The 25,076-nt window shown below is 46.6% G+C and overlaps 1 protein-coding gene, 1 long non-coding RNA gene and 2 other non-coding genes across 8 annotated transcripts; 3 read left to right on the plus strand and 1 right to left on the minus strand.

Annotated features, from left to right (window-relative positions):
- The first annotated feature begins 68 nt into the window (after positions 1 to 68).
- On the plus strand, positions 69 to 10,215 carry SLC25A3 (solute carrier family 25 member 3). Of its 5 annotated transcripts, XM_086918249.1 has the most exons (9): positions 69 to 145; positions 398 to 550; positions 2,765 to 2,889; positions 3,220 to 3,347; positions 4,562 to 4,741; positions 5,185 to 5,366; positions 5,758 to 5,930; positions 9,678 to 9,788; positions 9,866 to 10,215. In XM_086918249.1, exons 3-9 carry the CDS (start codon positions 2,877 to 2,879, stop codon positions 10,024 to 10,026), a joined length of 948 nt encoding a protein of 315 aa, XP_086774375.1. In that variant the 5' UTR covers positions 69 to 145; positions 398 to 550; positions 2,765 to 2,876; the 3' UTR covers positions 10,027 to 10,215. The 5 variants fall into 5 exon arrangements, with proteins under 5 accessions (XP_086774375.1, XP_086774367.1, XP_086774357.1 ...); XM_086918241.1 differs by lacking the exon at positions 3,220 to 3,347; XM_086918231.1 differs by lacking the exon at positions 2,765 to 2,889.
- Positions 4,060 to 4,300, plus strand: LOC147750864 (small nucleolar RNA SNORA53). The gene has a single exon (XR_015300310.1). It is a non-coding gene; the product is annotated as a small nucleolar RNA SNORA53 (small nucleolar RNA).
- Positions 5,464 to 5,688, plus strand: LOC147750865 (small nucleolar RNA SNORA53). Its single transcript, XR_015300311.1, has one exon. It is a non-coding gene; the product is annotated as a small nucleolar RNA SNORA53 (small nucleolar RNA).
- LOC147750866 (uncharacterized) lies at positions 9,961 to 22,077 on the minus strand. Its single transcript, XR_015295283.1, has 2 exons — positions 21,675 to 22,077; positions 9,961 to 10,851 (listed from the first exon to the last, which is right to left on the minus strand). It is a non-coding gene; the product is annotated as an uncharacterized LOC147750866 (long non-coding RNA).
- Positions 22,078 to 25,076: the final 2,999 nt, after the last annotated feature.

Below are 25,076 nucleotides of genomic sequence, written 5' to 3' on the forward strand. Positions count from 1 at the left end.
CGCTAGTACTTTATAAACCAATCAGCTGTGCCCCGGCGCCCTAGGACTCGCGTCAGCGCCACGTCAGAGAAGGACAAAGTGGTTTTCGGCGGAGGACGTTCGGCCTTTGGAAGCCGGCGAAGGGGAGACAGCGCCATCTTAGAGAGTGAGTGCGGTGGAATCGCTTAGCTCCGCAGCTTTGGCGGCTCTTGAAGGGCTGAGACGGCGTCACCGTTCCCCGCGGACACGCTCTAGGGCGTGGGGATAGTGTACGGCTGACCCACAACTCGGCCGCGACAGTTTCTTGACAGTCAGACGGTGACCTTAATCGTTTTTAGCGTGGCGCATATCGGGTGGTGGACTTGTACGCACATGGACGTGCTGCTTGTCTAATGGTGTTTGGTTTTTATTTTTGCAGTATCCAAAATGTACTCCTCCGTTGTCCATCTCTGCCGGGCCAACCCCTTCAGCGCTCCGCAGTTCCAACTTGTACCGGAGGCCCCGAGCAACCCGACCACTCCTGCGCAGCCCACCCGGCGCGTACTAGCAGCAGCAGCCGCTGGCCCCACAGGTGAGAAGAGCAATACAGGAGACCAAACACTATGGTTTGTCGGGTTTAGATTCACTTCATTTCCATTAAATATTTTCCCGATTTAGTCCCTCAAAATCCAGTTTCCTCTTTGATTATTATGGTTTAAACCTATTAGAAACATATTGGAAAAGCTACTTCTAAAAGTAAACCAACTCAAATCACTCCCTTACCAGTGTCGCCATTTAGAATCGGGATAGCACCAAGGCTTCAATGTGAGTCAAAGCTTTTAAAAGCTGATCGCGGCGTAAATTGATAGCGAGTGTGCAACCCGTAGGTAGTTTAACGGGTTGCACACGGATTAAATGGGACCTTTAATCCGTGGCCAACATGGTGGGCTCTGCAGTTCTTTGAAGATGGCTGTCATGTAAAATCGCATTGTATGGGAGGTAGGTTACCTTTCTGAGCAAGTGCTAAGGCTGCAGAAGTATTTTTTAAAAAACGCCTTTTGCTTTCTGCTCTTATTTCAAAACCAGTGCTAAACCGCTGCTTTAGTCCAGTTGTTAGTAAGACTGGACAAGCATGTAGGGGCTTATTTACAAGCCCTGTGCGCTGCCAGTGCGTCAATTTTATATGATTAAAAAGTGATGCACCGGCAACGCAAGGGGCTTTATGAGCCCGTGTGTCACTTTTGCACTTGTGATGCACTGCAATGTTGCGCCATATTTACAAAGTGACGCATCTAGGTAGGTGTGTCATTCTGTAAACCCCTGCGCCAGGTATAATGTATGCATGGTGGGTGTTCTGACTTACAAGTAAGCCTTGTAGAAGTGATGCAGTGAAATCCATGCGATTTCACTGCGTAACTTCTAGGACGCAAATGTGTCAATATCTGGCGCAGGCACACTTAAAATGGGACTTGCCCATCATTGATGGAGTTGCATCACTTTCGTGACACTCCAGCAATGCATAATTTTTGTGCCTACAGATAAGTCAGAAATACTGTAACTCCTTGCGACGTGTCATACTGTGAATGACGCATCCAGTATGTCACATGGAGGGCGCAATGAAGTGACGCATCACTGTTATCACGCAGCAATGCATGACTTTTTATAAATGATGTTCGTAGTGTTTTATCCTTCGTAAAAAATAGGTGGGCAGCTGTGGTTTAGGATTTATATAGTGTTGTTGCATGTTACCCTGAGCACCAGAAAATGATAAATATGGAGTACTTTGAATATGCCTGGCTGTTTAAAGTAACTAGTATTAAAATTATGTTCTGTGGCCAGTCGCATTATGTTCACACTAGATTGTCTACAGGAATGATATATATGATGTACAGTTATTTGCTTGTTAATCTAGTATAATTCTTGCGTTATCTTCGTACTTCTGGAAAGCAAACGCTTTCTTCCAGAATAGTAAATAAACCTCGGCAATGATATGCCGTGTGTATAACATTTGTTATTTTTCAGTTTCTGTGGTCCTTACTGGGCAGTTGTGCCTAACTAGATAAGGGTCAGTACTGACCTGCCTAAAAATATTTCTGGGACGTCTTAAACTTTTAAAGTTTAAACTTTGTCTTGACCACTAGAGGTTAATTGTTAAACGCCTACACCCGCTCAAAACCTCTTAAGATCTATGTTTCGTTAACGTTTCCTTATTTTCACATCGCTTTGTAAATGAACCTAACTAGATCTGGAAGTACTAGTTTTCACCTGCTTGGTTGAGCCTTTGGCCGTAGTGTGCTGCAAACTGCTCTGGCTGCAAATTGATATGCATCCGGTGTTTGTTCTGTCATTTTAGGTCTTCGGATATGAGCACAAGCAGATGGGCTACGGTGATTTTACGTTTGCTTGTATGAAAAGTTAGCATTAACATTTTGTTTTGGGTAGTATTTGCAAAGATGGTTGTGTAACACTAATATATGTATAATGCATTTTTAAAGGCTTCTCAATGAAAGCCACGAGTTATGGAAGTGATGCTCCATGGTACTTGATGCTCTGACTGCTTTTGAAACATAGCGATATCAACCGTGCATTCAGATTTACCTTTTCCCAGGTCGCCTTTGACCTTGTTACATAATCTTGCAGACCTTGTTTAAGAACAAAAAATAAATGCATTTAGAACAGATTTTAAATATTGTAAGTTTTTTTGCCAACAAAGGCAGGAAGTGTACAAGAGCGTTTTAAATCTTATTCATGATAATCAAAAGCTGAAATGAATAAATCATTGACATGTTCGTTTTTGGTTAAACAGATGAGGATAGCTGTGCATATGGATCTGGCAAATTCTTTCTCCTTTGTGGCTTTGGTGGAATTATAAGCTGTGGTACAACACATACTGCAGTTGTCCCGTTAGATCTTGTCAAATGCAGGCTCCAGGTTTGTCTGCATGGGGCGGGGTGAGTGTTTTTAAGCATGGAATAATGTGGCCTAATCAGTCTAAACGTCGTTTGATCATTATTCCATTTTATTTTGCATTGTGGTGCTATTGCACTTATTATGCAATAAGATGTCTGCTAGACTATAATGTAAACGGAGTGGACTTTATTGCTGCAGTAGTAATAGGCGACTTGCTCTTTGCCAATGAGTGACTACTAACCAGCGTGAGCTCTCAACAGGCTTGTGTGAGGGAGTAGGCCAGTAACACATTTAATCCGCAGCAATGCATGTGGTTTATCTAAAAGCATGGTGTGTCCCTTTTTTTTGTAGCAGAGGACTACAGCTGTGAATATGGCTCAATGAAATTTTTTGCACTTTGTGGCTTTGGTGGGGTCCTAAGTTGTGGTGTGACGCACACAGCAGTCGTTCCTCTGGATTTGGTGAAATGCCGTCTGCAGGTTGGTATTTGCTTATTACGTTTTTGGTATGTGTTTTTTAACAATCCTTATGTAATAATTACATTATATTCTTGACTTTAGTTAACTGTCTCGTAAATTTGTGAACATATTATGTTTGTCTTGCTTTGTCGCTAACTGAAGAGTTGAAGTGGCACAGAAAATTATAACAATAATAAAAAATCCATGGTTTTTAGATGACCACTCGGGAAAATGTGCGTTGCTGTGCTGGTCTGAGTAGATGATGTAGTTGGGGATTCGTCTGTTGCACTGGTACACTTTTTTTTTTTTCCAGAGAAGTGCATGTTTAATCATTAGTTGGGAGCAGATGTATACAATTATCCACTGTTAACGTTAAAAATCTGTTTTATGACTGTTACCCCAAATTTCGAAGTGGATTTTATAGTTTAAATGTGGCATGGCATTCTGTTGCCATTTGGCAGTATACAAATGGTGGCTGCACTTGCTGAGGGAGACGCAACTCAGTGGGCTACATGGAAAGCTGCCATTGTAAATGTTAGAATGCATATCTTGAATGGACCATTACTGAGCTGTAGGTAAGGCTGCTACTAATTAACATTGACCCACTCTAAAATATCAGAGCAACTGGGATTATGCTGCAGGAGAGCACCACATTGTGGGGGAGGACTGCCTAAATTATGGCACCAATTAATTGGCGACCCATGAAGTTTAGAATTTGTCGCTTGAAATAATCCACATGCTTCCTTAGATCCATCTTTGTGAATGCCTGTTACTGTGCTGAGTTCTTGAGGATTCTGTCTTCTGTTCCAGTCAGTTGTCATTCAGCAACTTTTTTGGTTGTACAGTCAAAGATGCTTGAGTCATTGGCATGTGAGAGCAATATACCTGCATATTACCTATTTATGCCCTGATATAAGCGGCTGCAGCAATGTGTCCGTTTCCCGCTATCTGGGCTTTGTTGGTATGCAGACATTGACATACTTTGTCACATTTATTTAACTCCAAATTGATTGCAGTGTAATTGAACATTCTTTCTGATTAAACTTGAGCATATTCAAAACCTAGATACGTTTGTATCGCTGTCATACAGCAAATTTACTACAGCCTGGTGAATTGCTATTCCTAGATTTTTATCAGCTTTGTATCTTGTCTACTGCGGTTATGTGTTTATTTAGCATGTTACAGTGAAAGTAATGTTTGTGTTTAACACTCTTAAATGTTTTACCTCCTTTTAGGTGGATCCCAAGAAATACAAGGGTATTTTTAATGGCTTCTCAGTCACATTGAAGGAAGATGGCTTTCGTGGCCTTGCCAAGGGATGGGCTCCAACGTTTATCGGATACTCCATGCAGGGACTCTGCAAGTTTGGTTTCTACGAAGTCTTCAAAGTCCTGTATAGTAACCTTCTGGGAGAGGTAAACCTTTAATCGACTTCCTTTTAGAATATTGGATAGTTTGTGCAGATTTGATCCTCCTGCTGCATTGCAGTATAACTAGTCCATCTGTGTTTTGCTCTGATGCCACCGGTCTATTTTTTCTAAAAGTTGTTTCTGACAAAATATGAACTCGTCGGAATTGTATGTACTTGATTATGATGGACCGGAGTCTTGGTTGCTTTGTAAAATCCATGCTAGTCCTGACTTGTGTGGCAGTTTCATGATATTTGAAGGTGTGAATGTATTATATCCGTTAGGCTTGAGTAGTGATCACCAAAAGTTTAGACAGTTAACTTCACCAATATGCTGTTTTAGTTGTAATTTCTGGAAGACAAACTGTGATTACGGTTTAATGAATATTCAATGCTTTTGTGTTGTATGTCAGCACTGATCCACTACTCATTTCATGTGTTTTGTTTCAGGAAAACACATACTTGTGGCGTACTTCTTTGTATTTGGCGGCATCTGCCAGTGCAGAGTTCTTTGCTGATATTGCCCTGGCTCCAATGGAAGCTGCTAAAGTTCGTATTCAGACACAACCTGGCTATGCGAACACTCTACGGGAAGCTGCTCCAAAAATGTATTCTGAGGAAGGGATTTGGGCGTAAGTAAAAATACCAGATTTGCTTGGCTGTGGCTAGAGTCCCTAGTCTTGGAGATTAAGGATCCACTTGTATATATTTGCAAGGTTATTTATAGATGACATGCTCCTTAGATCCACCTTTGGGAGTGCCCTACTCTCTGAGCTGCAGAATTCACTCTAAACGTTTAGTAAGTTGGCACTCCGCAACTTGTTTGTTGAACAGTCAAAGGTGCTTGAGTCATTAGCATGTAAGAGAAATATACCTGCATGTTAGCCTCATGTTCTGATATCAATGGCTGAATGCCATTTCCTACCATCAGAACCTTGCTTGTATGCAGACAAACTGAGAACATAGGTTTTGTTTGCACAAATAATTTGACTTAGTGCTGAAATATACTTTTTTTTATTCCAGTTTCTACAAAGGCGTTGTTCCCCTCTGGATGAGACAGATCCCATACACCATGATGAAGTTTGCCTGCTTCGAGCGTACAGTTGAGGCTTTGTACAAATATGTAGTCCCGAAACCGAGAAGCGAGTGCACAAAATCTGAACAGTTGGTGGTTACTTTCGTTGCCGGGTATATTGGTAAGTCAATCTTTCATTGTTGTAGCCCTTCAAACTTTTGAGTGTTCTGCAAGACTGTCTTTTGATCATCCACACAAGATGTAATTATTTTGTTTCAAGTTCGTACCCACTATTGACACTAATCTGGACCCTTTCTCTGAAAGACCTCTAGCTCTACCTAAAACTCCCAACTGAAGTTTTTGTAGGAGTCTCCTATTGTCTGTCATAGTTAGTTAACAATACCATGACTTCATTCCCACTAATTTCACGATGTACTTTCGCTGGAAGAACGGCTGAGTTCTGTTCGTAGACTGGGTTAAAAAAATGTCACTTCGCCTGCCATTCATCAGGAGAAGCATACATGACTAATGTGAAAGCCAAAAAGTACCCAACACTTGGTAGATTTGTTACTTGAATGCTGAAAGGATAGCGTTGTGAACTGGTAATGCTTTTTGCTTACTAACTTAAGATTCAGGTGCATTGATATGTGAAAGTAAACATCCTTCAAACATTGGTAGTCAAAGTTGCCTTCTGGGATAGTTTCAGAAAAGCTTAAGTACTTCCATTTTTCTTTGGTATAAGGACATGCCATGCCCTTGTACTCTTCTGCACCTCCACTATATTTGCTGCTTATTTCTCCCTTGGTATTGGGGTATGCGACGTTTACAACGCAACCGTTACAACGCCGTTCCATTACGACGCGGTCATAACGAAAGTTGTTACAACGAATTGCGCTGGGGGGAGCTCAAGGATAGTAAATCATTTAATTTACTATCCCAACACCTTCCCTACTATCCACGGGAACTGGTGTTGGAATATTAAATTAATTTTTTTTAATTTGCGCCCCCCAACGCAAGTCGTTGTAACGACTTGCGTTGTTACAACCGCGTTGTAATGGAACGCGTTGTAAAAGTGTGCGTAGTAATGACGTACATCCGGTATTGGAGGGGGGTGTTTTTTTTATAATCTTGTTTTAATGGATATTTGTGACATTAACTCTTTTTAAGACTTGTGTATTGAGGTGGCTCCAACGCTACCTTCCAATCCCACACCCCAACCCTTCCTCTTCTACAATAGGCAGCTACAATTGTACCATCAGCAGATGCCTTCAGGGACCTCCACTGTAAAACGTTTTATCTCCATTCCCCCCCACCTCGACCCTTGACACCTGTGACGGTCCCCTGATAACACCTGATCAGGAGGCAGACTGCAGTATTTTCTCCCTTGCTGGCCGTAAATCTTCTCCTAAATCTGGGTATTTGCAGTGGTTCACCTTGGCTACTGCCTAGAGCTTAACTCCTCCTCCCAACATGCGGCCCTGCCACCACATACTCAGCATAGGGCATCTCATCCATCTAGAGGAAGAGGTACAAGCACTTGCTCTTTTGAAAGGGGACTATGGAGCCCGTGTCCCCGCCAATGGGACACGGGGGCTTTAATCTTTCTCATCCCCTCAACTGGTACAAACCCCCTGAAACACCTTCATATGGTAATGCAACAGGATATCATCCCTCTTCAGTACTGTCTATATGACCGCGTTGGATCTGGAGGATGCCTACTTTTAATGTTCCTGTTCATCCTGCTCACAGATGCTAGTTGGTGTTAGAAGAAACAACTAGAAAAAATAGTGAGGCACACTGTTTGTGACTAGGATATAAATGCGTTCATGGAATGGTAAACTTGCTTTGGTGAACAAGGGTATCTCCCTCTGGCGAGTGAATTGAATACGCAAAAAGAAGCATTAAGTTGTGCTATCTTAGTGTCCCCCTGTTGCACTCCAATGGTTAAGTTAACCTTACTCCAATTGAAAAAGAAGGTCCACAAAAGTTTGTTTTTTCTTTCTTCAAAATGTTTTCATTTAATTTATTGCGTATTGTAGCATTACAATGATAATTCTCACATAGGACTGTACATTCTTTCGAAACCCTCTTAATACCAAGTATATAATGCATTTCTTCCAACATCCCAATGCATTTCGGTCAAAGAACCTTCATCTGGGTACTGTATATCCTGGCAATACCAAGCGGGTACTGTGAACTCTTGGAGCAAGTAGTACTTAGTTCGAACTTCAAGGGCTGGCACGGACGCATTAAGTGTTCAATAAGAAAGCATCAGGCCCTGGTGCATACCCAGGCTAGCATCTCATTCTTCCACAGCTTTTGGTTCACTCTGGATACTATTCGGTCCTGCCTACAATCTCACCAGATGTAGCCCTTTTTAGGGGCGGTACTGAACTTTCAGTCAGAAGCTACCTCAGACTGCCGAGGGTCCTAGCGTTCTTGCAGCTCTTACCTCAATTTAGCCAAAAGTACTCTGTCCGAACCTTTATGTGCCACTTGGGGATTGCCTCATGCATCACCATGGTATTCAAAGCTCCGATGCATCAATGCATTTCAGTTCAGTTGTCACTAGCAGATTGTCAAATGGGGTATCTAGTGCTGGTTAAGGCTAGTGCACATGGCGCTCTGCAATGATTAAACAACTTGTTGCAGGGCAGGCCTCTCCTGGGCCCCATTCAGCAAATTACAATTGCTAGAGTGTTTTCAAGGCTGTTTGTGAGTAGTGCATTTCACTGATGGCACTGTTGATGTGCCCACTGTGAAGGGAATGATGGCACATCAACAGGGGCACCACATCAACTATGTTAAACACCTTCACAAACATCTTACCCTCTGCCTTCGGTCGTTGAGGGCAAGTTAGTAGGTGGACAACATCAGTGCTGTGCACTACCTACAGAAGGGCAGCACTCCCTCGCCATCCCTCCCCTTGTTGGCACAGAACACCTGGCGTTGGGCATGCTTCCACCACATCTACCTAATGGAGTACTTCTGGGGATGGATAGCAACCATGTGGGCTTGTTCTAGTATCCCAGCTGAGCATGTCCATAAGGGGGGAACTCCACCCACAAGTCCTCCACTGGTACTTTTGATGAGGGGCACTCTACAATTAGACCTTTTTGCCACCCCAGAAAATGCAAAATATCCACATTTCGCATCGAGGGATCAACATCCACATTCAGCGCACTGTGAATGAACTATTTAGTGATCTTGGCTTAGCACTTTTCCCCTTCTCCCTCTAACCGTTTGTGATACAGAAGATGTGGACGGTATCAGACTTGTGCTATTCGCCAGTACCAGACCCCCTGGTACTTGGCTTTCATCTGTCATGCTGCACAAAAAGCTCCTCAGGCAAAACTTCCTCACCAGGGTCGGCTCAGGCACTCTAACCCCCAAACAGCTCAATTTAGCGACTTGGTACCTGATGTCCAAGCTGTATCTTCTGCAGAAATGCTTGGACCTCCTACTAGAGTCCTACAGACCTTGCTCACGGGCCCGCTATGCACTAAAGTGGAAAATATTTGTTCATTACTGCATCCACAAACCCCTCGACCTACTAAAGTTTGCAGTCTGATATCCTCTGCTACTTGCTCCAGTTCCAAAAACAATCACTAGCCTACACCTCCATACGATCTATTTAGCAGCTTACGTGCAAAACAGGGGACAGTCCTCCGCCTTCCTCATACGAGTGGTTACTGTCTTCATGGATGTATATATGAAAGTGCTCTGGGACTCCTGTGCCTGGATGAGAGACTTTAGTGCTTATGACCTATAACGAGGATTCCAATGGAAGATTGCTAAGATTACAGGTAAGTAACTTTCCCTTCTAGGTGCGTACTAGTATGTAGCTCAGTAATGTCTGATTTGGTATTTTGCAAAGCAAAAAACAGTGTGCATTCTGCCAAGTCTAACCGTAGTATTTTCTTTACAGCTGGTGTGTTTTGTGCCATTGTGTCCCATCCTGCTGATTCGGTGGTTTCAGTGTTGAATAAAGAGAAAGGCAGTACTGCTGTAGCAGTCCTAAAAAAACTTGGACCCAAAGGTAAATGTTTAATTTCTCAAAAATTATTTTCATGTGATAATTATTTCTTTTTTGCTAATGATTGTTTCTATTTACAGGTGTCTGGAAGGGTCTGACCGCCCGTATTATTATGATTGGCACTTTGACTGCACTGCAGTGGTTCATTTATGACTCCGTTAAGGTCTATTTCAGGCTTCCTCGTCCACCTCCACCCGAAATGCCAGAATCGCTGAAAAAGAAGCTTGGTCTTACTCAGTAATAATGCCATGGACTTTAACGTTGCACACTCAAAGACGTTTTATATCTTTGATTCAGTGTAGAATCTGCACCATTATTAACAGATGTAATTATTGGTTGAATCCTTGCTTCAGCATGGAGGGTCTGCAAGCTGTAATTTGGTTTTACCATTGTTGTGTTTTCTGTTGAAATAAACGGATGCTACAGTAAATTTGAGGCTCCTTTATAAATTGTCCTGGAACGACTTCTTTTCCCATAATATAATGCAATTGGTACAACCTAGAGTTTCATGAAAGATGGCTTTCTTCCAATTGTGGGAGCATGTTAAACAAGCAACACAACACGGGGGCAGGGCAAGCAAGGGAACCAGGTTAGGCTCTGCATCGGCTCAAAATCCTCTGCAAATCAAAATAGGCAAATCGCCTCATTGCCCCATGCCTACAAAATAAATATTACCTTGTGTAATGCAACTGGTGTTCATTTAAAGCGCTCCGCTGAGCTATGCCAAAGATTTCACCCGACTAGTACCAGGTTAACAAAAGCAAATGAAAGATGACCAGTTAACGTTTTCGAAGGGCCTGCCACCATGTGTGAACACACGCTGCGTTTTTAGTAACTTTTGGTCCGTTTAAGCTGGAAAGAATATTATTTGTAAAATCTGCAGACTATTCAGCAGATGACGGTTTATGTGGCAAATGGAGCAAATTCATAATTATGTGAAAAGTCGGGGCCATATAATTGCAAAATTCCTGTGGCATTGACTATTGCTTGTGCTCAACACAATTCCGATTTATTTTTTACAAATCATTCATTCCTGGCTCCTAGTGAACTGAGATCATCATCAGGACTTTATAATATAATTTGCCTGTTTGAATATTGCTCTGAAAGGCTTTTTTTAAAAAGTACAAACAGGCAAATTATATTATAAAGTCCTGATGATGATCCCAGTTCACTAGGAGCCAGGGATCGAAACGCCGTCGACACTTTTTACAATTCTGTAACCTTTCTATTGTGTCAATATTGTTACAGTAATTGTCTGTCTGAACTTGCTTTGCAAATGTGTTAATGATGCAAGGGACAGTTGGCTCCCAAGTTCTCTTTGCCTGATATTCTCTACCTTCTTTCCTTCCTTACCTTTCTCACCCCCGAACCTTGTTCGAGTGTGCTCTGGATAGGTACAGGCTTGTACCCTATCAGTCTCTGAATTACACCTCTCTGGTGGTCTTTCTATTTATGTTTATACTTGAATAAAAATTCAGGCCCGGCTGGGTACTGAAAAACTTTCTGATATAGTACTGATTGGAGTCTATATTTCACTGAATTGTTAAAAATTCTAACCCTAAGGACCGTTCTCCTTAACCCCTTCGCTGCTAGGCCTTTTCCCCTCCTGTGCTGAGCCCTTTTTTGGCTATTTGGGGTAGTGCGCGCTTAGGCCCCTGTAACTTTTTGACCACATAAGCTATCCACGCCAAATTTGCGTCCTTTTCTTCCAACATCATGTGGATTCTAAAGGCGCCCAGGGTTTGTGGATTACCTTGGAGGGGTCCCAGAAATTAACCAAAATATAGTGATTTTTTTGTTTTTTTCAGAAAAATGGGAAAAACGGGCTGCAAATGAAAGCCTCTGGGTTTTTCCCTGAAAATGTTATCAAAAAAGGGTTTGTGGGGCTGAAATCTCCATTTTCTCAGCTTTTAGGAAATGACAGTCTTTTGTCAGAGAACCGACATTTTTCACACAGTTTTGGCATTTTTCTGGGACATAGCCTATTTTTGCTATTTTTAGAGCTTTCCACCTCCTTCCAGTTAATGGTAGAAATGAGTTTGAAAGCAATAATGGATCCTAGAAAGCTGTACATTTTCAAAAAGTAGACAACATTCTGAATTCAGAAAGGGGTCATTTGTCTAAATCCATGAAGGTTTCTTTATAGAAACTAACAGTTAAATATTGGAATAATTGAAAATTTGTAGAAAAAAACAGCCTTTTGTCTCAACGTTTTCACCTATAACTTTTTCTAGTTTTGACAGCTCTTAGAAAGCAATATACCGTTACATCCGTTAGACCTTCCTGGTTGTGGGGATATATAGGACTTGTAGTTTCACCAAGAACCCGACGAACCCAGATCCAAAAACTGAGCAGCAACTTGCAATGGTATTTTTTCATTTACTGGGTATAGAGCACTTTGTCTTGGAAAATGTATACATGGAAAAATCTGTATGAAAGACACCTATGTATTTCTGAATTGGGTACAAAATATAGAGTTCAGAAACAGTATATTATTGCTAATTTTCAAAATTGGGAATACTCATACTAGCATGAGAATTATTGGTCATTTTTCAAAATTATTTTTTTTTTACACAATGTCTTTCATTGAAAGGGAGAAATGCGCAAAAGCTCAATTGGTAATAACAGTTGATTTACAAATCTGAATTACCCCAAGTCTCCCGATAAAAACGGTACCTCACTTGTGTGGGTCGCCCTTGTGCCTGCGACAGGAAACGGCGCAAAATGCAAAGTGGTGACACCTAAATTTTGCAGTTACAAATTGACCCTTTTTTAGCAAAGTGCCTACCTGTAGTTTTTGCACCCTAGCTCTGCCGGCACCTAGGGAAACCTAGCAAACCTATACATTTTTGAAAAGTAGACACCCAGGGGAATTCAGGATGGGGTGACTTGACTGCCTACCACCAGGTCTTGTTACCCAGAATCCCTTGCAAACCTACGAATTTGACAAAAAAAAACACATTTTCCTCACATTTCTGTGGAGGAAAGTTCTGGAATCTGCTTGGATCAACAAATTTCCACCCACCCAGTGTTCCCCCAGGTCTCCCGAAAACAATGGTACCTCACTTGCGTGGGTAGGCATAGTGGCTGCGACACGAAACAGCGCAAAACGCAACGTGGTCGCACCTCAATTTCCCAGTGAAATCTTGCGCTCTTTGGACAAAGAGACTACCTTTTGTTTTTGAACCCTAGCTCTGCCGGCACCTAGGGAAACCTAGCAAACCTATACATTTTTGAAAAGTAGACACCCAGGGGAATTCAGGATGGGGTCACTCGACTGCCTACCCCCAGGTTCTCTTACCCAGAATCCCTTGCAAAGCTAAGAAATTGGAAAAAAAAACGCATTTTCCTCACATTTCTGTGGTGGAAAGTTCCGGAATCTGCGTGGATCAACAAATTTCCACCCACCCAGCGTTCCCCCAGGTCTCCCGAGAAAAATGGTATCTCATTTGCCTGGGTAGGCATAGTGGCTGCGACAGGAAACAGTGCAAAACGCAACGTGGTCACAACTCAATTTTTCAGTGAAATTGTGCACGTTTTGGGCAAAGAGACTACCTTTTGTTTTTGAACCCTAGCTCTGCCGGCACCTAGGGAAACCTAGCAAACCTATACATTTTTGAAAAGTAGACACCCAGGGGAATTCAAGATGGGGTCACTCGACTGCCTACCCCCAGGTTCTCTTACCCAGAATCCCTTGCAAAGCTAAGAAATTGGAAAAAAAAACGCATTTTCCTCACATTTCTGTGGTGGAAAGTTCCGGAATCTGCGTGGATCAACAAATTTCCACCCACCCAGCGTTCCCCCAGGTCTCCCGAGAAAAATGGTATCTCATTTGCCTGGGTAGGCATAGTGGCTGCGACAGGAAACAGTGCAAAACGCAACGTGGTCACAACTCAATTTTTCATTGAAATTGTGCACGTTTTGGGCAAAGAGACTACCTTTTGTTTTTGAACCCTAGCTCTGCCGGCACCTAGGGAAACCTAGCAAACCTATACATTTTTGAAAAGTAGACACCCAGGGGAATTCAGGATGGGGTCACTCGACTGCCTACCCCCAGGTTCTCTTACCCAGAATCCCTTGCAAAGCTAAGAAATTGGAAAAAAAACACATTTTCCTCACATTTCTGTGGTGGAAAGTTCCGGAATCTGCGTGGATCAACAAATTTCCACCCACCCAGCGTTCCCCCAGGTCTCCCGAGAAAAATGGTATCTCATTTGCCTGGGTAGGCATAGTGGCTGCGACAGGAAACAGTGCAAAACGCAACGTGGTCACAACTCAATTTTTCAGTGAAATTGTGCACGTTTTGGGCAAAGAGACTACCTTTTGTTTTTGAACCCTAGCTCTGCCGGCACCTAGGGAAACCTAGCAAACCTATACATTTTTGAAAAGTAGACACCCAGGGGAATTCAAGATGGGGTCACTCGACTGCCTACCCCCAGGTTCTCTTACCCAGAATCCCTTGCAAAGCTAAGAAATTGGAAAAAAAACGCATTTTCCTCACATTTCTGTGGTGGAAAGTTCCGGAATCTGCGTGGATCAACAAATTTCCACCCACCCAGCGTTCCCCCAGGTCTCCCGAGAAAAATGGTATCTCATTTGCCTGGGTAGGCATAGTGGTTGCGACAGGAAACAGTGCAAAACGCAACGTGGTCACAACTCAATTTTTCAGTGAAATTGTGCACGTTTTGGGCAAAGAGACTACCTTTTGTTTTTGAACCCTAGCTCTGCCGGCACCTAGGGAAACCTAGCAAACCTATACATTTTTGAAAAGTAGACACCCAGGGGAATTCAGGATGGGGTCACTCGACTGCCTACCCCCAGGTTCTCTTACCCAGAATCCCTTGCAAAGCTAAGAAATTGGAAAAAAAACCGCATTTTCCTCACATTTCTGTGGTGGAAAGTTCCGGAATCTGCGTGGATCAACAAATTTCCACCCACCCAGCGTTCCCCCAGGTCTCCCGAGAAAAATGGTATCTCATTTGCCTGGGTAGGCATAGTGGCTGCGACAGGAAACAGTGCAAAACGCAACGTGGTCACAACTCAATTTTTCAGTGAAATTGTGCACGTTTTGGGCAAAGAGACTACCTTTTGTTTTTGAACCCTAGCTCTGCCGGCACCTAGGGAAACCTAGCAAACCTATACATTTTTGAAAAGTAGACACCCAGGGGAATTCAGGATGGGGTCACTCGACTGCCTACCCCCAGGTTCTCTTACCCAGAATCCCTTGCAAAGCTAAGAAATTGGAAAAAAAAACGCATTTTCCTCACATTTCTGTGGTGGAAAGTTCCGGAATCTGCGTGGATCAACAAATTTCCACCCACCCAGCGTTCCCCCAGGTCTCCCGAGAAAAATGGTATCTCATTTGCCTGGGTAGGCATAGTGGCTGCGAAAGGAAATGGTTCAAATTGTACGGTGGTGAATTTACAATACCAAATTGCAAAACAACCTTGATTTTGGGGGGGGGGCACCTGAGTTTTTGGCCCGGGGCTCGGTGGTATTCTTTGGAAAGTACAAAACCCAAACAGTTCTGAAAAGTAGACCCCCGGGGGAGTCCAGGGAGGTATGGCATGCGTGGGTCCCCGAACGTTTTCCTACCCAGAACACCTTGCAAACCTTAAAATTAGGTAAAATAATCACTTTTTCAAACTTTTTTGCGTGGAATCACCGTGCCGGCAAAAATGTCCTACCACCCAGCGCTCCCCTTGTTCTCCCGAGTAAAAGGATACCTCACTTGTGTGGGTGCCCCAAAGCAGAACAGGCCAAAAACGAATGTTGAAAAAAGTAGTATTTCAGTGTAACAAATTAAGCCCCCCTGCCTTAGTCACAGGCCTTTGGCCCACCCACACAAGTGAGGTATCATTTTACTCGGGAGAACAAGGGGAACGCAGAGTGGTAGGACATTTGTGCCGACACGGCGATCCGACGCAAAAATGTATGGAAAACTGTTTTTTTAACCTAAATTTGTGGTTTGCAGGGATTTCTGGGTAGGAAAACATTGGGGGACCCACGCATGCCATACCTCCCTGGACTCCCCCGGGTGTCTAGTTTTCAGAACTGTTTGGGTTTGGTAGTTTCCAAAGATGCCCGCCGAGCCCCGGTCCAAAAACTCAATCCTACCCCCCAAAAAAGAAGGTAATGTTGCTATTGGTTATTGTAATTTCTCCACCGTACGATTTGGACCGTTTCCTGTTGCAGCCACTATGCCTACCCACGCAAGTGAGGTACCATTTTTATCGGGAGACCTGGGGGAACGCTGGGTGGGAGGAAATTTGTGTGAGCCCAGTGACGCCACGCTTTCCCACGCATAAAAAGTGTGAAAAACTGATTTTTCCAGCAAAAATTGAGGTTTGCAAGGGATTCTGGGTAAAGGAACGTTGGAGGATCCACGCAAGCCATACCTCCTTGGAAGCCCCCGGGTGTCTACTTTTCAGAAATGTGTGGGTTTGTAGGTTTCCCGACATGGCCGTCTCGCACGGGGCCAAAAACCCAGGTAACCCCTTTTGCAAAAGCTGGTGGTATTGAATGTGAATCCCACCAGCTTTTGAAAGAGGGGTTACCTGGGTTTTTGGCCCCGTGCGAGACGGCCATGTAGGAAAACCTACCAAACCCACACATTTCTGAAAAGTAGACACCCGGGGGCTTCCAAGGAGGTATGGCATGCGTGGGTCCCCCAATGTTTTCCTACCCAGAACTCATTGCAAACCTTAAAATTAGGTAAAATAATCACTTTTTCAAACTTTTTTGCGTGGAATCACCGTGTCGGCAAAAATGTCCTACCACCCAAGGCTCCCCTTGTTCTCCCGAGTAAAAGGATACCTCACTTGTGTGGGTGCCCCAAAGCAGAACAGGCCAAAAACGAATGTTGAAAAAAGTAGTATTTCAGTGTAACAAATTAAGCCCCCCTGCCTTAGTCACAGGCCTTTGGCCCACCCACACAAGTGAGGTATCATTTTACTCGGGAGAACAAGGGGAACGCAGGGTGGTAGGACATTTGTGCCGACACGGCGATCCCACGCAAAAATGTATGGAAAACTGTTTTTTTAACCTAAATTTGTGGTTTGCAGGGATTTCTGGGTAGGAAAACATTGGGGGACCCACGCATGCCATACCTCCCTGGACTCCCCCGGGTGTCTAGTTTTCAGAACTGTTTGGGTTTGGTAGTTTCCAAAGATGCCCGCCGAGCCCCGGTCCAAAAACTCAATCCTACCCCCCAAAAAAGAAGGTAATGTTGCTATTGGTTATTGTAATTTCTCCACCGTACGATTTGGACCGTTTCCTGTTGCAGCCACTATGCCTACCCACGCAAGTGAGGTACCATTTTTATCGGGAGACCTGGGGGAACGCTGGGTGGGAGGAAATTTGTGTGAGCCCAGTGACGCCACGCTTTCCCACGCATAAAAAGTGTGAAAAAACTGATTTTTCCAGCAAAAATTGAGGTTTGCAAGGGATTCTGGGTAAAGGAACGTTGGAGGATCCACGCAAGCCATACCTCCTTGGAAGCCCCCGGGTGTCTACTTTTCAGAAATGTGTGGGTTTGTAGGTTTCCCGACATGGCCGTCTCGCACGGGGCCAAAAACCCAGGTAACCCCTTTTGCAAAAGCTGGTGGTATTGAATGTGAATCCCACCAGCTTTTGAAAGAGGGGTTACCTGGGTTTTTGGCCCCGTGCGAGACGGCCATGTAGGAAAACCTACCAAACCCACACATTTCTGAAAAGTAGACACCCGGGGGCTTCCAAGGAGGTATGGCATGCGTGGGTCCCCCAATGTTTTCCTACCCAGAACTCATTGCAAACCTTAAAATTAGGTAAAAATATCACTTTTCCAAACTTTTTTGCGTGGGATCTCCGTGCCGGCAAAAATGTCCTACCACCCAGCGTTCCCCTTGTTCTCCCGAGTAAAAGGATACCTCACTTGCGTGGGTGCCCCAAAGCAGAACAGGCCAAAAATGAATTTTTAAAAAAGTAGCATGTAAGTTTTACAAGTTAAGTCCCACTGCCTTAGTCACAGGCCTTTGGCCCACCCACCGCCAGCCGCGGACCCATCACATTACAACACTCACACCAGCAGACAGCGCCATTCAAGGGCCCATCACTTACGTATCTGCCACAGCAACTACACAAAATGATGGACTGGGTTGAGTGTCACTCAACTAGCAGTGTGTGTAGTGACCAACAGAAAGTTAGTACTCGCACACTGCCAGCCGAGCGCCAGTCCACCCACACCACCATCCAAGCACCAGACCATGCACACCGCCAGCCAAGCACCACTCCACACACACCACCAGCCAAGCGCCACTCCACACACACCGCCAGCCAAGCACCACTCCGTGCGTAGATAGCCAAGTACCCCTCCACGCACACCGCCAGCCAAACACCACTCAGCGCACACCGACGGCCAAGGGCCACTCCACACACACCGCCAGCCAAGCACCACTCCACGCACACTGCAAGCCAAGCGCCACTCCACGCACACCGCAAGCCAAGCGCCACTCCACACACACCACCAGCCAAGCGCCACTCCACACACACCACCAGCCAAGCGCCACTCCACACACACCACCAGCCAAGCGCCACTCCACACACACCGCCAGCCAAGCACCACTCCACACACACCACCAGCCAAGCACCACTCAGCGCACACCGACAGCCAAGTACCACTCCACACACACCGCCAGCCAAGCACCACTCCACGCACACCGCAAGCCAAGCGCCACTCACCGCCAGCCAAGCACCGCTCCACGCACACCGCCAGCCAAGCACCACTCCGTGCACAGACAGCAAAGTACCACTCAACGCACACCACCAGCCAAACGCCACTCCACACACACCGCCAGCCAAACACCACTCCACGCACACTGCAAGCCAAGCGCCACTCCACACACACCACCAGCCAAGCGCCACTCCACACACACCACCAGCCAAGCGCCACTCCACACACACCACCAGCCAAGCGCCACTCCACACACACCGCCAGCCAAGCACCACTCCGTGCGTAGATAGCCAAGTACCCCTCCACGCACACCGCCAGCCAAACACCACTCAGCGCACACCGACAGCCAAGGGCCACTCCACACACACCGCCAGCCAAGCACCACTCCACGCACACTGCAAGCCAAGCGCCACTCCACGCACACTGCAAGCCAAGCGCCACTCCACGCACACCGCCAGCCAAGCGCCACTCCACGCACACTGCAAGCCAAGCGCCACTCCACGCACACTGCAAGCCAAGCGCCACTCCACGCACACTGCCAGCCAAGCACCACTCCGTGCACAGACAGCCAAGTACCACTCAACGCACACCACCAGCCAAACGCCACTCCACACACACCGCCAGCCAAACACCACTCCACGCACACTGCAAGCCAAGCACCACTCCACACACACCACCAGCCAAGCGCCACTCCACACACACCACCAGCCAAGCGCCACTCCACACACACCACCAGCCAAACACCACTCCACGCACACTGCAAGCCAAGCACCACTCCACACACACCACCAGCCAAGCGCCACTCCACACACACCGCCAGCCAAGCACCACTCCGTGCGTAGATAGCCAAGTACCCCTCCACGCACACCGCCAGCCAAACACCACTCAGCGCACACCGACAGCCAAGGGCCACTCCACACACATCGCCAGCCAAGCACCACTCCACGCACACCGCAAGCCAAGCGCCACTCGCCGCCAGCCAAGCACCGCTCCACGCACACCGCCAGCCATGCACCACTCCGTGCACAGACAGCAAAGTACCACTCAACGCACACCACCAGCCAAACGCCACTCCACACACACCGCCAGCCAAACACCACTCCACGCACACTGCAAGCCAAGCGCCACTCCACACACACCACCAGCCAAGCGCCACTCCACACACACCACCAGCCAAGCGCCACTCCACACACACCGCCAGCCAAACACCACTCCGTGCGTAGATAGCCAAGTACCCCTCCACGCACACCGCCAGCCAAACACCACTCAGCGCACACCGACAGCCAAGGGCCACTCCACACACACCGCCAGCCAAGCGCCACTCCACGCACACTGCAAGCCAAGCGCCACTCCACGCACACTGCAAGCCAAGCGCCACTCCACGCACACCGCCAGCCAAGCACCACTCCACGCACACTGCAAGCCAAGCGCCACTCCACGCACACTGCAAGCCAAGCGCCACTCCACGCACACTGCAAGCCAAGCGCCACTCCACGCACACCGCCAGCCAAGCGCCACTCCACGCACACCGCCAGCCAAGCACCACTCCACGCACACCGCCAGCCAAGCACCACTCCGTGCACAGACAGCCAAGTACCACTCCACGCACACCATCCAGCCAAACGCCACTCCACACACACCGCCAGCCAAGCACCACTCCGTGCACAGACAGCCAAGTACCACTCAATGCAGACCACCAGCCAAGGGCCACTCCACACACACCGCCAGCCAAGCACCACTCCACGCACACCGCAAGCCAAGCGCCACTCCACGCACACTGCAAGCCAAGCGCCACTCCACGCACACCGCCAGCCAAGCACCACTCCACGCACACTGCCAGCCAAGCACCACTCCGTGCACAGACAGCCAAGTACCACTCCACGCACACCATCCAGCCAAGCGCCACTCCACCAGCCAAACACCACTTCACGCACACTGCAAGCCAAGTGCCACTCCACACACACCGCCAGCCAAGCAGTACTTCTTGCCCAAGGGGTCGCTTCCTAAAAACTAAATATAAATTCCCTGGTGCTAGTGGGTATTTTCTGCCCCCCCCCCCCGGGGGCAAAAAGGCAAATAAAACGGGCCGATTTGCACCTAGGGTGGACAGAAAAACAAAAAACACAATCATGGCCACCTGGAAGCGACCCTTACCCAAGGGGTCGCTTCCCAAAAGAAACACAGTGCCCCAACAAATTTCCCTGGTGCTAGTGGGAAATTTCTGCCCCCCCTGGGGGCAAAACGTCCGAAAAACAGGCCGATTTGCCCCCAGGGGGGGCAGAAAAACAAAAGGTTAAGTGTGAGGCCACCTGGAAGCAACCCTTGCCCAAGGGGTCGCTTCCTAAAAGCTAAAAACAAAATCCCTGGTGCTAGTGGGCATTTTCTGTCCCCCCCTGGGGGCAAAACGGCAAAAAAACGGGCCGATTTGCCCCCAGGGGGGACAGAAAAATGTAAACAAAAAATATGGCCGCCATCTTGGCTCCAAAAAACAACCCTGGTGCTAGTGGGGAATTTCTGCCCCCCCTGGGGGCAAAACGGCCGAAAAAACGGGCCGATTTGCCCCCAGGGGGGGCAGAAAAACGAAAACATTATCACAGCCCGCCTGGAAGCGACCCTTGCCCAAGGGGTCGCTTCCTGTAATCTAAAATTACATCCCTGGTGCTAGTGGGGGCATTTCCGCCGCACAATCGCGACGCTGTGCGCGATCGTGAGGCAGAAATGCCCTGCAAAGAGACATCAGGGGAGAGGAAAAACTCTTTCCTCTCCCCTGATGCCTCTTCGCTGCCCCAAACCCCCGCCAGACACCGCAATCTTACCTTTTCCCCAGACGCGCAGGAAGCAGATGGCTTCCCGAGCGCTGGGAATCCCTGATGATGTCAGCGCGCGCTGTGCGCGCTGACGTCATCAGGGATTCCCATGGGGGGGGGGCGGGGGCGGCAGCGGAAGGTCTTCCGCTGCCGCCCCCAGCAAAACAACGAAGATCAGAGAACCTCGGGGGGAGCGCCAGCGCTTCCCCCGAGGGTGGGGCTCATGACGAGCTGGGCTCGTCATCAGTGTTTGAGAAGGCTACACCATGACGAGCCCAGCTCGTCATCAGCCCCGAAGGGGTTAATAGTCGATTGCCCAAGGTCCCTAGGCACTTATTGGGTTCCCTTGTTTTGTTGAAAAAAAAAATTTACTACTTTACCCATCAACAAATGTTCTGCTTGATATACTGTCCCATATTATTTGTGGTTGTATGAATTAGCTTTATATCATCGGCTAACTTGGCCTTGACTAAAGTCCGGGTTAGATCCTCAAGCCACAGTGCTTGAGTGGTGTAGAACGTAGTGTTAAGTGACCGCTAAATACTACCTAAGCTGAGCCCAGGTTTGATTGAGCAGTCTGGTCCTGATTAGCAGACCGAAACATTGAACCTGCAATGAGAACGTATTATGTAAGTTGAAGTTGTAACTACAATTCATTTCAAACTTTATTAACAAAACACATTGAAATAAAAATTGAATTTCATTGACAACCTCTTTGATGCATTGAGGGGTTGGGATCTGCATCCAAAAGCAGCTCAGTTATTTTAACAGTCTTAAAAAAACAGCAATAGACTGCCTGACCTGACCCCATCAGAGCACTGGGTTTGACATAATATTGAAATGCAAATCCCAGTTTTAATACATCAAGGCATATACAGCCTCGTAGGTAGCTTGGAAAGAGCACATCAAAAACATAAGTGCGTTCTACTATACCTAGAGAGTTTACTTTCGTGCACCTATTCATCCTATATATTAAAGTAACAGCTCAGGTGTCCGATTAACTATTATACAGTGTGCGTTTCCTGAGCCCATGTGGCTAAAAGGAACATGCACTAACTAGTAATAAATAGCTGTGACCATTGCCATTTGTCAGTAGTCCGAGCGAGAATTGGGCTGCGCAGATGAGTCCTGAACAAGCCGTTCTGGGCCTAGCAGAACTGCACAAAATGTAGAAGTTATCTTGACAACGCATGAACGATCATTGTACTAATGTACCAGGCCTGGATTGTTATGTGTAAACACTTTCTAAGATGGGGAATAGGGAGGAAGAGTGGTGAAGACGGAAGGATGCAGACCATGAAAGGTATGTACAACAAGCATTGGAAATGCAATAGGTCTCGCAATAGAAAAGTTTTTGGTGTGGTAAATGTATTTTTTTGTTTGTTTTGCAAATTATAAAAGTATTAATTTTGTTATTTGAAATGCCAATAGTTATAAATTTAGCAAATGTTACATCTATAGCAGTAGTAAAGGTACATGTTTAGTTTTCCCCTGTCTTACTGCATTTGTGCCGGTGTGTGTGTGTGAAGTGCCGGTGTGTGTGAAGTGCCTGTGTGTGTGAGCAGCGTGTGTGACAGTAACTTGTGTGTGTGAGGGCAGTGTGTGTCAATGCAACGGGGCTCATGTTATTGACCTCAGAAGCATGAAAAGTGTGTGTCTTGGAACGTCTGAGGGCAGCTCGTGATACAATCTTGCTTTGAAGACGGTCATGCAGCGCTGGGAGTGGAGCAGATGGTCCTGTTTATGACCTGCAGAGCGCGTGTGAAGTGGGCGCGGATGAAGTGACTGGGGGTGAGGGGGTGTGCAGCCTGGTGTGCTGAAGCCTGGCAGCAGAGGCGGCGCGCGCACACTAAGTGGCTGGTGGCAAATGGACGCACTTCAAAGGAGCCGCAAAAGTAGCATGCAAGCAGAGGGCTTTTGTTATTTATTTCCTCCCAAGTACATTTCCTCTCAATGTACTTTCTTATGTGAACCTGAAAAAGATATAGAAGACAGCGCACACTCCGCTATATTAAACCATGTTGACAACGTATAATGAAATCGATTGTAGGCGGCACTAAGAAAACCCAAGTACACAACAAGTAGCGGAGGAAAAGAAAGATTAAGAGAAGGAAGGGTAGATGGAAATGACAAAGGTGGCGGAAAGCAGAAAGAATGGAAAGAGAGCACAATGGAAAAAGACACAAAGGATGGAAAGAAAGTTGGAACAAGGAACAAGACTGCCAAGCTGACTGGGTAGAAAAGAATGTTTAAAAACAAGACGGAGGACATTGCTGTGGGGAGGGGGGAGGAGAAATGCGACATGGCCACAGCAGGGGGAGAGCGGCGATGAGGGAGAGACACGGCCTGGCGGCCGTGAATAATCATTTGCAGTGCAGTACGATCCCAACACTGGTAATTGGAGTGATTATGGACATCATATGCAATAAAACAAAACCACTGTATTCTGGGTGTTCACGACGCTAAAATGATCTTCACCTGTTGTACAGTTTGAGAAGTCCCGACCTATGATAATTCTATCCAAGATGCTTATTGCATCTGGGGCCGGCCCATTTGTTATTTCTAGGAAACCAAGCAATACACAATACGGTAGCGGCAACCGGAGTCGGAGTGTAACGAGCAGCCTTGACCCCCTCCACCCTGGCGTCATAACTTAATCTCAGCACGCCTACCAAAAATGAATGTGTTCTGTAACGTATGTGGTGTGCATGTAAAGCACTCCAATACCAACGGATCGAGATCGCACCTTATAAAAAAAAAAACGGACAATTCTTTTCCAGGGCCGGCAGCGGGGGCATAGTGCAGTGTTATTTGCCCGACCCTAGTGAAGACAGAGCAGGTGCCGCTGGGAACCAGCAGGACAGGCACAGCAAGTAATACAAAACGCAGGAGTGGCAAAGCGAGTCACGGAGGTAGTGACATCGGCCCTGACTCCGCTCACTCAGGCGTCATGAATAACCTAATCTCCACGCGCCAAACGAAAATTAATGTCTTTTTGTAACGTTTTTGGTGCGTATGTAAAGCACGCCAATACCTATGGATTGAGTTCACGCTATATACAAAAAAAAACAAATACAACAAGGAACAAGACTGCCAAACTGACGCGGTAGAAAAGAATGTGTTTAACCGCATCCGTGCGGCACAGTTTCCCCCCCGGTGCTGAGCCCTAATTAAAACGGGCATGGTCATGACGGAACGGTTCTGTCATAAGCACAGCTCGACCGATGCTCATGATGGAACCGTTCCGTCATGAGCATCGAAGAGGTTAAAAACAAGACAAGTGCATTGCTGTGGGGAAGGGGAGGAGAAATCCGACATAGTCGTAGCAGGGGGCGGAGCTGGGAGAGCGGCGATGAGGGAGAGACACGGCCTAGCGGCCGTGAATAGTGTGAAGCAGCAGGGGCTTTGAAGTGAAGCTAAGCTTCACTTCAAAGGTGTGGGAGGATTGTGGCTGAGGCAGTGCACGCTGGGGGAAGCTTGTGGGGAGGAGCGGGAAGAGCTGCTGGGGAACAGATGGCTGGCGATTTGATGCTGTGCACGCGCATTTTAGGTAGGCATGGGCGAATTTTGCGAATGCGCGATCCGCAAAATCCGCGGATTTTACGGATTGTGTGGGGAATGGCCGGGCGGGAAAACTGTGCACACCACTAGTGTGTGGGGAGGGGCCAAACGGACGGGGCTTATGAGTTTCACATGCCTCTTGTGTGTATAAAAGGACCGGCACGGATCAGGGAAGCTCGTGGTCACAGGAACTGCACAGGGATGGAGCTCGTG

The sequence above is a fragment of the Lissotriton vulgaris genome, chromosome 1_1 (assembly GCF_964263255.1).
Source record: "Lissotriton vulgaris chromosome 1_1, aLisVul1.2, whole genome shotgun sequence".
Classification (NCBI taxonomy): domain Eukaryota; kingdom Metazoa; phylum Chordata; class Amphibia; order Caudata; family Salamandridae; genus Lissotriton; species Lissotriton vulgaris.